The following is an 11,437-nucleotide window of genomic DNA, read 5'->3' as shown; positions in this document are numbered from 1 at the left end:
TCCCCATTATGCAAGAGGCTCCTTGTCACAGGGGCATGTGGAGCTGAATCTGTCATCACCTCAGGCGACGCAGGTGTTGCGGCCTTCGTCTCGTTTTTCAACTCTTCCTGTCTCGTTTCTATTAACTCACCTCTCTCCGCACGACGCAGAAGGGACGGCTCCGCCGGAGCCTGTCGACAATCCCATGGATCGTCTTTTCATTATCTTTTCATTCACAAGAACAGGAGCAATTCGACAAGTCTGTAGATATTCTTTTCATTCAATTTATATTGTCAAGAACTGCCTGTCAGAACGGGGACAGAGGAATCAGCTAGAAGTGCAAAGCTTCCGTGTTCTAGCCGGATTTCGCAACATCACTTGGTAAAGGCAGATCAGGATGCCTAGGCTGAGAGGGGCAACTGCCGACTGCTGCTCCGGATAAGCGGCTCCGCATGACATATGGCGCCGCTTTGTAGGTTTTAGCTGCATCTATGGCTGGTGTCGCAATCCAGTGGCTCAACAGTTACCTGCAGTGTTCAGGATTTCCTTCAGTGTTGACGTCACCGACCACCTGTAACCAACAAGAGTTGCCCCGAAGCCAGCTCCGATACTAGTTCTTCCACCATTTAGGATTTATTCTGACGCATCCCCACGAGAGTGCTCCGAATACCGTAAGCAAAAACGAAAAATTCGGATCCTTTTTATACATATTAGTTTTCGGTTGTGTTAAATTTAGACACTGTTTAGTTTTGCATTCCTTGGTAATTCATGTATTGTTGTTAGTTGTGTGGCTTTTCTTCACATATTTGGGGTTGATTTGGTTAAATATACTAAGATAAATATTAGCTAACAAATTACAGTGGGACACCTTAAGAGAAACGCAAACGCAAACTTCTGTCCCTTTGACTTTGTTAACGGGCATCTACGTTAAACTGACTGAACACCAACTAGCCCTAGTGTAAAGCTTTGCTGAAGTACGATATAATGCGGGTTGTGGGGTTTAACATCCAAAAATGATTTAGGCTTTGAGGGACACGATACTGGAGCACTTCATTGGGATAATTTGTACGACCTCGGGTGTCGTAAGGCGTGTACTGCGAACGTACAAGACAAATGTGTCTTTCGTTTCACCTGCATTAAAACGTGCTCATGGCGGCCAGAATTGAACCTGGGTCGCTCAGTTCAGTATCCAAGTGGTGTATCCTCTGAGCCATAGCGGTAACTTGAACACGTTGGGGGATGTCACAGCCTTTCTATCGCACTTGTGTGCGGTTTTGTGGTGTGGAAAGAACTCATCCAATTAAGAAGCAGATGCTAGAACTACATGTTCAGAATCGTCACCAAACATTTAAAGCATGTGCATGACGAATGTTTTGTAGTGCTATATCATGAGCCACTCGCTGGTTGTAGGTCCAAAGTGCATGACTCACGACCACACATTGTAAAGAACGAAATAATTTGGCTTTCCGCATGCTACCGCCCCATAAATTGGCCGTCCTCACTAAACAATAGCCATATTTTGACTAGAGACACAGCACCGAGCGGAATATGGTCTCTTGTCCAATTTTTCGCCATACGCATGAGCCGTTAGCAGAAACAGACTGTAAAGGAAGTTGCGGTCCTCTTATGTGCAGATACTACAACCGCACACACGTTTTGAAATACTGTTTTTATTTATTTATTTATTTATTTATTTATTTATTTATTTATTTATTTATTTATTTATTTATTTATTTATTTATTTATTTATTTATTTATTTATTTATTTATTTATTTATTTATTTATTTATTTATTGAAGTTCATTTCTATTTACACTTCAGGAAGGAGGCCAAAGGCACGACGCCTAATGTGGGTCTTCCTCCCTGAGAGAAGCAAATTGCATTTGGCACATGTATACAAAGCAAGCAAATACAATGTGTGTATAGCGGTCAACATGACATCAGTTTCCACAAGCACATAAACAAAATTACTTCCTCGGGGCAGCTGAATTTCGTAGACAACGTTGGTCGCACACTTGAAAAAATGCTGGCCATGCCTCTTCTGGCAGCCGATCGTTTGGCTTTCGCAAGTTATGCGACGGCTGCAAGCTTGCGGGCAGAGAATACAGCCGCTACTTAAAGCCAGTTTGCCACTTTCTTCACACCATTAGTGACTTTGTGGATGTAAGGTACCACTATAGGCCTCTCATTTCCCGCCGGTTCATTTCTGCAAGCGCCAGCCTTCAACTTCTTCAGGGGCGTTTCCACCACAGAGAGCAAGACCGACTCAGGGAAGCCGGCTTCAAGAAGCCGGCAAGAAGAAATATTAAAGCTAGCTTTCATCTCATTAACGCACAATTTCCGAAGCGAGGACCCCAAGCAGAGGGTTGCGATGCCCCGTTGCGATGCCCCTCACAACCTTTGAGTGAGCAGAATTATACGTCAGGAGGCCCTTTTAAGCACGAGGGGGGTAAGCTCAGCAAACGCGTCCATCTAAAAACTAACTGTAAATCTAAGAACTGAAGCATGTCATTATTAGGCAGTTCAAAAGTACGTTAGCCCTTTACCGAGCTGTCTAAAATCATCTTAAATGCTATTCACTGCTGTCTCCGTCGGCAGAGTCTGTAGCTTGTTTAATGTCCGTGTAATGTGCGATGTCATCACATATGTTAACGATGCCCGGGTGGTCGAAATTACTCCGCAGCCCTCCACTACGGCACCTCTTTCTCCGTTTCCACTTTCACTCCCACCTTCCTCCATTCTCTTACGGCATCATTCAGGTGTTGGTGTGTGACAGATACTGCGCCTTTCCTGTAAACCAGTTATAATTATTATTATTATTAGAGCTCATTTTCCACATCTCGCAAGCAGCGCTGAAGGTCAAATTAGGTTTATCAAACTTGGAAACGTCTATGGCGTGGTTCACGTGTCCACAGAGAAAGTGTGACGGATACTGCTCCTTTCCTTACTTCCAACCATTCTATTAGAGGTACATTCAAAGTCTGATTTGAATTCAGCTCGGCGCTTGGAATGGTTGTGCATCGACGTGACCATATTTTATGGCCCATTGGCAGGAAGCTCCAACTTTGGGAAGCACGTGTATTTGCTACGCGAGCCGAACTCATCGGGATCGTTGGTTGCGAGGAGGACAAGCTTCTCGAAGGTCATGAACGTCCATTGGAACAAATTGGTTGAACAGGGGCTTTGCACCTTGATAGGACTGGACTTCAACGTAATATATGGGAGACTGTGACTGTATGCTATTGAGTACGCGACTCTAAACCGACTCGAACACCAAAGTGCTTAGTCAATTTATCAGCATGAAATATCACCCACCAGTTTTGTTTGCGAGTTTGTATCTTTGTTTGCTGCCGACCCCACGATTTTTAAAGGTGTTCATTGTCGCTCGTTGCAGCCCTGCCAGATAACGTGGATCTACGGCTTAATATGGGGTCTGAAGTGCAAAGTGACAAAGACGGTCAACATTGCAAACGCGTAAGCGGCGTCTGTTGTAGTCATTGAGTTAGAAGTTCTGAAGAAAACATTTCTGTGTCCTATATAGCTCTGCAGAGAACCTTTTTTTTTAATTTGTTTTGAAATTTCAACCGCTTCTCCTGCGGATAGGCAGCGATTTGCCACTTGCCTCTCCAAGGCTAGAAATCATCAAGCATCTTTTACAGCGGCAGCAGTATAACGTTTCCCAACGCCAGAAATTGATGCGAGCCGTTTTAGTGTGCGACGTGTCCTGAGATAGTTTCGAGTGTCATCTACTTCTGGAGAGAGAAGCCCGAATAGCTTGCAGTTTAATGCCACCCTCTATGAATAAATTCTAAGCTTTTGCACTTCTGTTGACTTTCTTTATCGAATAATCAGCCTCGATATTTCTGAAAAATTCCACGCACATAAAGAAACCTGAATGCATGCTATGCATTCTTTTGCATAACAGGCAGGCCTATATTTCCCCCTATTGCTGCTGGAGGACTGTTTGTCAGTGGTGCAGCTTTAATAGCATCAATGTGTCCATGCGCATCTGTGGAAGGACAGATCTGCATTCCATTCACTTGATCATAATACTGCAGCCATTTTCGTCATCTAGTTTTACCGCCTAGGATAGCAGTGCTATGTCAGAAAAGACATTCAACTCTAACTCTATGCTTGCCAATTTTAAACTGACTGTTGAGCTTCTTAAAAGTGCCGTATTTAATAACGTAACAACACTAGCCGTTCAAATTAGATAAAACTGCTGGTTCGCGGGTGTCGCAGGAGCCCTTCCGGGAAGTCTACCACGAAGTCTTCGGTCTGCACTTGAACCGTATTTTCACCGAGCGGAACATCAGATCTGCGCTCTCCTACGAGCCCCAGGACGATGACGTTTTCATCGTCAGCTACCCCAAGTGTGGAAGCACGTGGCTACAGAACATCGCACAGGCCCTGCTGAACGTCGACGAACACAGTGAAGCCAGCACGGAGCAGAGCCTCAAAGTCTTGACCTTCCTCGAGCTCGTAGGTGCCGAAGGAGCCCGAGCCATGCCTCGGCCAGGCGCCATCAAGACCCACCTGCCGTTCAGCAAGCACCCGTACTCGGAGAAGGCCAAGTACGTGTACATAGCACGGAATCCGTACGACTGCTGCGTGTCCTTCTATCACCACACAAAGTAAGCAATGTCCACTTCCCATTCTGCGAGAATTGTTTCATGAAACACGCAACAATGCCACAAAGAGTGAGAAGCTGAGCGATTGACTGTCACCGGACTGATGCCAAAAGAGCACTGTCATGGTTTCTCTAAATCCTAAAGCAGGCATTGCTAAAGGCGATGTGCTCGTGGTTAATGTCCCGCTAATGTTGCCGACACTGCATCAACTAAATACACACTTAAGCAGCTGCGAATGGCAACACGAGTACCAATGTTTAATGAAACAAAAAAGCTGCCTAAACAGGGCAGCCTCTTAGCAGTTCCATATTGCTAAAGTCATGATCTCTCCATTCTTTCCGCCTTTCTCCTTCTTTTCCTCTTTTTCACTCCTCTCTTTCTCTGTTCGCCCTCCTTTGATTCTCCTCCACTGCTGGCATGGCTTACCTGTCCTGGAGTTGCAGGTTTCGCTTACGATTTTACAATTCAACGAGCTTTAGCCACAAGACCATTCAGAACGGGGGCCACTGACAGCGGTCATATTCAAAACCAAAACAATGCAAAGGCGCATTACGTTCACTGACGTTGTTGCGAGAAGTTTTCTTAGTGTAAGAGTAAGAAAATTAAATAGTTTTAAAGCGCAAAAACAGACAAGACACAAAGGTAGGTGGCGGGACGAAGCGCCACACAAAGGTAGGTGACGGGACGAAGCGCCACACAGAGGTAGGTGGCGGGACGAAGCGCCATAAAAAGGTAGGTGACGAGACGAAGCGCCACACAAAGGTAGATGACGGGACGAAGCGCCATACAAAGGTAGGTGACGAGACGAAGCGACACACAAAGGTAGGTGACGGGACGAAGAGCCCTACAAAGGTAGGTGGCGGGACGGAGCGCCATACAAAGTTAGGTGACGAGACGAAGCGCCACACAAAGGTAAATAATGGGACGAAACGCCATACAAAGGTAGGTGACGAGACGAAGCGGCACACAAAAGTAGGCGACGGGACAAAGCGCCATACAAAGGTAGGTGACGGGACGAAGCGCCATACAAAGCTAGGTGACGAGAGGAAGCGCCACACAAGGTAGGTGACGGGACGAAGCGCCTTATCTGTTTTTTGCGCCTTAAAACTATTTAATTATGAACCGAAACCAACTAGCACAGCAGCAAGTGCTTTTAGACAATAAGAGTAAGAAGTTGTAAGGCGTAAGAAATGTAAGATATCTTTGCCAGTGGCGTCTAATTTGGACCCATTGTCTTCCTGGAACCTTGTGCACCACGCAGGCGTCTTCCGACGTACCGGTTTCAAGACGGCACATTCGACCAGTTCTTCGATATGTTTATAGAGGGAAAGGTCGACTTCGGGGACTACTTCGACAACCTGCTCTCTTGGTATGAACATCGGTATGGTACCAACGTGCTCTTCCTCACTTACGAGGAACTCAAGAAAGACACTAACTGCTGGATTCTCAAGATGGCAGACTTCATTGGAAAGGAACAGTACGGCGAAAAGATGAGGAAGAACCCGGCACTTGTAACTAAGGTGCTTGATTCCACGAAATTCGAGAAAATGAAGGCCCTCAATTTCAAGATCAAGAACTGGACGGAGACATTCAGCCCCTTGTCTGTCGACGCTAGGGCGGACCTAATGAAGACGGTGAAGGAATTTTTCAGTGATGTGTGGAGTAAGAAAGCAAACGAGGAATTTCTACGCAAAGGCACAGTAGGCGACTGGAGGAACTACTTTAGCGCCGAGCAAATAGCTAGACTGAAGGCGCGGATCGAACTAAAAACAAGAGGTAGTGACGTTATGAGCCTGTGGAAAAATGTAGATCTCCCTTGAGCCCTGTCCGCCATTAGATTTCTACCTTTATGAATGTAATGCTTAAGGGTTTAACATGATGTGGTGCTGAGTACTGCACTTCACTGTGTATTTTTCCTCAAGATTTATGCGCTTACGAATGCCTCCAGCTTTTTACTGCTTATATCTGGGTTGAGTTTGGCGTCTTGTGAAGTCATATACTGCTGGAAAGTATAAGGTTGCACTGCTGAGAACAATCAGTCAGCAAAGCATGCCCAACTTTCGCAAGTGCGGGCAGTTTAGGCCTCTGAAGCTGAAGTAGATTAAAGATAAAAAATCTGAATATAAATTTAAACCAAAACAACTTCTTGAATATTGTAATAAAGGTTGATGTTTTTGCTCCTGAAATACAAAAATAGGACATAACACTACCTATTTAATGACAGTAGCTTGACAGAGCTCGCGATGGTCTGTATAGCACCTTATTTCCACCTGTCATAACGATAGGCTTGCCACCTCGTTAACGCATGACAGTAACTTGTTACTCAAGCAGAGGATGACAACTGACACACCTGCACGTATCACTGTTTTCCGTTTGATAGCTTTTTATATTCATTTATAGGCACGTCACTGAAAACATTGCTGCGCTAGGTGCAGTCTATCCTTCATATATGTGATTTCTCACGCGCAAAAAAAAAAAAAGAAATGGGCTGATCCAAGTTGTCGCTCAGAGCCCTTTTTCCCTCTCGCGCCAGTTAGCTTCGCGACAAATAAATATCAACGAGAAGTAAACAATAACGTGTTAACATAGTCTTCCACACTATACTTGTTTGATTTTTTCTAAAGCTTTCGTGTGTTCGTTGCTCCCTAATTATGCACCCGCTGGAAAACGCCACGTGTGTTGCCGATTGAGTACTGTTTCCAATATACTACACCAGCTATCTGCAAATAATACTTTGTTCAGCATAATCAAATATTGGGTAGAATATAGCCATTGCCTTTAAAAAGAATTTTTTTTGCACTGAAAATGTGAATTTATTAATTTTCTCCTAATGTTGCATCTCAAGGTCTTTTATTAAGATTCACTCTTCTCTCCTGTGCAGAGTTCTCGTGTGTAATGTATCGTCGCTTTTATCGAATATGTACAGTTATTTTGAGGCATTCTTTACTCGCTTTTTGTGAATTAAAGTTACATATGTATAGCATGACCGTTAATATTCAGATGCTCGAAAGTTGACACGCTGTGATGCTGTGAATATTGTTTCGGGATAATAAGACCATGGTGGAGGAAAGTTGTAACATTGTCTACTTGTGAGATCTTTGATGCCGGCGCCTAGCAGGGAACACCGAACTGTTGCCTGCTGTAACACACTGCGACGTGTTGTCGGCTGTGCTGAGACGAAGCTCAGGACAAATAATACGCTTTCCATGACAAGGTAGATGTAGTTGCTTCCATGAGCCCACAATGCAGTCTTTCAGTGTATTGTTTCAATAACTTTAAGGAGCCACTTACACTAAGTATGCCCACTCTGGAGGCTCACAAAATCCTCGTGGCCTCTTCGAAGCCATACTCCGATTATTGAGGCGAAAACCTTAATAGGATGTGTTGGTGAAATGAAAAAAGGAATGCAAAAATGTAGACGCAAAATGTATGCACGGGGTTTAGCGCGGCGTAGGTTAATCAGTTTCTCTTACGTCGCGGTGCAGGTGTCCACAAAGAAATTGTGACAGATACTGCTCCTTTCTTTTCACGTAAACCATTACTAAATTGCTAGTTTGTGTAAAAATATTGATAATTATTCGTGATGGTCAATCAACCAATGTTTATTTAACGAGCGCAGGAACAGCAATGGGGTCTTGGTAGTGGTGCACAAAAAGAATAAATATCGCGCAGGGAAAACTTCACATACTGGGATAGAGACAAAAGATCTAAATAACACAAAAAGAAGAGTTTAGGTTGGAATAATAATGAAAAATAAGTTAATAGTAATAAATAGTGACGATAGTGATTGATGACTGTGGTAAATAAAAGGAGAAAACAAAACAAACATAAGAATTTGAAATAAATAAGATACATTAAAACGGGAGCAAAAATAAATACATGAAAGCAAAATTTAAAGAATTGAAACGAACATATTGTACAGCAAGGAAAGTAAAAATTTCGTTAGCTTTGCGATAACGATAACGCTTTCGCATTCTTTGATGCAGCTGCTGTATTGATTTCTAATTTTTAGGGCGGAAGGCAGTCCTCCAGAACACTTGAATCTCCAGCCAGGCACGCGACTTATAGGCCTCGCACGCACGTTCGTACGGCTCGTTTTGACCATTTCTCAAGACGTCTTTCGCCACAAATATGGGACCTTAGGACTGCATGCCAACTGAGTATGCGTAAGATAATAGGGAGACATATAAATAGATTATTAATCAATCCAATCTCAAAGTTTACGTGTGCCAACGACGAAGGTCCGCAAGGGGAGTTGCAGGTGGGAACCACTTACATTGTCACGTCGTGCCTTTCTAGAATCAACTTGTGTTTTCTAAGTAGTCTTTTTTTTTACTTGATAGCTGCTCATGACTGGATAGGTAAGAATTTGGTACTTAATCACAAAGAATAGAAATTAGAATCCTGACAATGTATTTCAGAACTAATGTAGCCAAATGATAAAGAATAATTATATATGAAGGTTAAAATGTATTTTGCACTTGGCGGAACGAAAAGTATGCAAAAAATAAAACTTTCAGTACCCTGGTTACATTTATATAACACTGCAGGTATGCGACTGTTGTCACCGTAATTGCATTTCCTAGCACGAGACTTAAGAATACATTAGGTTCTTCTGATAAGAAGATTCGTGGTAGTTAAGCTTAGTTGTTTAGTGGATCACCCATTGTAAGCTGATTGACACTTTCCACCGAAGTGTTTGGAGTGATGAAGGCTCCAGCGCAGACGGCAGACTTCGATCTCTACCTCCGCTTTTTCCGCAGTAACGAGTTAGATCAGCCCGAAGAGTCGCTATAGCTTCTGTACCGCGCCACAGCTCACTATCAGGGTGAAGTCGGACATTCTAATTTCCATGCACGTGGTCTTTCTTTGAGATTGACATGCACATGAGCGGAAGTGAAGCTCAGCGAGAACCTTTGTGAAACTGGACCGAGACCCTGTGCGCAAAATCCCTCTACAGCCGTAGTTTTCGTCTGATAGACGTATTTAGTCAGCTGCATATAATATTCGTCTCCAAAAACGGCGGTTATCACAGTCGGTGCCACTGAAGTAACCGCCAACGCTATCTGCTAAAGGAAGTTAGCATATGTCCAACTCCATGCTGTGTTCGTCTTTAACGTTTCAGTTGTAGTTCCAGAGATCACCCCTCTTTCGACAGGCCCCAAAGAGGCCATACCTTCCCTTTTATGGCGGGGACACTCTGCTCACTTTTTATTTTAGTCCTAATGGCAATATTTTGGACACACATACGAACAGAGCTTCTCCTTTCAAAGGAGATTAGAAAGGGTCAATTTTTTCAACCTAACATTAATGCCGGATTTCATTGAGCCCAATGAACAGTCACACGCCTGTTAATCACAGGTCCAGCTCTGCAGAACATTTTTTCACGTAACATTTTCAACAGCCAAAAAGTGCGTTCGTTAAGCGAGTAAGCGAGGGATTCGTTCGGAGAAAGGGCTTAGTAGTAAATGACAGTTAGAATGAAAACACAAATCCATATCAGAAATCAGCAAAGGGGTTTTGTTACATATCAACACTGTTATCGTACAGCTATAATCATAAGAAGAACGCTTTTACAACGGGAGCTGCACCTCTTAAGGTTTAAGGGGCCTCTGCTTGAGAAAGCAGTGAAGCGATGACGCAAAGAAGCCCTCATAGCATTCGCCGCCGGGCTATCGTGACTTCTGCGCATGCGCGCCAATATAGTACAATTTCCGGTTCTCTTCTCCAGACTTGTATGCAATTGTAACCGCCTTCAAACAATCACTGAATTAAGCCTAAGACGGAGCAATGTTGCGAAGACAGTGGGTTTCACTGAGGTCTTACCCGTTGGCGCAAGTATTCTCACATTTTCGTGCAAACGCGAATGGCTGATGTGAATCCCTGAGGCACAGAAGCTGCTGTGCCGCCGCAAGGCGACGGCGGCAACGCCAGTATTTCAGCACAACACGCCCCTTAAGCTATCACGTAAATTGCAAAGCGATTCATTGCGTGCGCAAATATAACATATAGTTAGTTCTCCCTTGGTGGACACCTCTAATACGCCTTGAAATTTACTCTCTCCTTCTTTTCAGCTAGCATCACCGAGAAGAATTCGCTGCTGGGTCACGTTAAAGCTCAAGCGATAACAAATGCACATAGCGACTGCTTCTCACTGTGATGTACGACTTGAAAGTGTCACTGCGTGGAGAGTGTAGAACAAGAGAGCTGGCGGGGACCGATGATTCTGTTGGGTGTGCCTGCTTGCACTCCAAGTTTTCACGCTTAGGCCTCTGCCGCACACGTCCGGACCTCCAGACCCTGACAAACTATCATTGTGACTCTCCAAACTCATTTATCTGAGCCAACAGGCTCAGACCCACCTGTGCTTTGGCACCTCTTGTGGCTTGCAGCGGTCGTGACGTGACAACAACCCGAGTGACCGAATGCAGTCTCCCCGTGACACTACGGAGGCCACTCTAACTACCTGAGTTGAAAACATGCGTTACATAACGCAGAAAGAAAAGACGAACACAGAAGAGAACACGACACTAGCGCTCAGTCGAAACTGAATGGCTTATTCGGAAAAACGGCCTTAAGAACACAGGAGAGGGAGAACATTGTTTCTTCTCCCCTTTCTTGTGCTCTTAATACTGTTTTTCCGAATAAAATGCTTGTCATGTTGTCTCCTCTACTGTGTTTGTCTTTTAGCGCTCGTTTACCATACCGACTTACCAACTTGCCCAACTTCTCACGTTAGCATTGTAACGCTATATATAAGTCACTTTTCCTTGCGCTCTCCGATTAGTTGGAGTTACACGCGTAAGGAATGACGTCATTGGCTTGAG

At 44.2% G+C, this 11,437-nt stretch overlaps 1 protein-coding gene across 1 annotated transcript; it reads left to right on the top strand.

Moving 5' to 3' along the window:
* The first annotated feature begins 3,405 nt into the window (after positions 1 to 3,405).
* On the top strand, positions 3,406 to 6,430 carry LOC146176563 (sulfotransferase ssu-1-like). Its single transcript, XM_084581323.1, has 3 exons — positions 3,406 to 3,453; positions 4,222 to 4,613; positions 5,872 to 6,430. Exons 1-3 carry the CDS (start codon positions 3,406 to 3,408, stop codon positions 6,428 to 6,430), a joined length of 999 nt encoding a protein of 332 aa, XP_084437449.1.
* The last annotated feature ends 5,007 nt before the right edge of the window (positions 6,431 to 11,437 follow it).

The sequence above is a fragment of the Amblyomma maculatum genome, chromosome 10 (genome assembly GCF_055883805.1).
Source record: "Amblyomma maculatum isolate TAMU_Amacu chromosome 10, ASM5588380v1, whole genome shotgun sequence".
NCBI lineage: Eukaryota > Metazoa > Arthropoda > Arachnida > Ixodida > Ixodidae > Amblyomma > Amblyomma maculatum.
Note: the sequence above shows the minus strand (reverse complement) of the source record. Positions and strands in the feature narration are given on the sequence as shown.

Excerpts from the sequence above, each read along its gene's own strand:
- LOC146176563 (XM_084581323.1), top strand. The coding sequence starts at position 3,406 with ATGGGGTCTGAAGTGCAAAGTGACAAAGACGGTCAACATTGCAAACGC. Across the intron at positions 3,454-4,221 it reads ACGGTCAACATTGCAAACGC|GAGCCCTTCCGGGAAGTCTA; the intron begins GTAAGCGGCGTC and ends CGGGTGTCGCAG. Across the intron at positions 4,614-5,871 it reads TCCTTCTATCACCACACAAA|GCGTCTTCCGACGTACCGGT; the intron begins GTAAGCAATGTC and ends TGCACCACGCAG.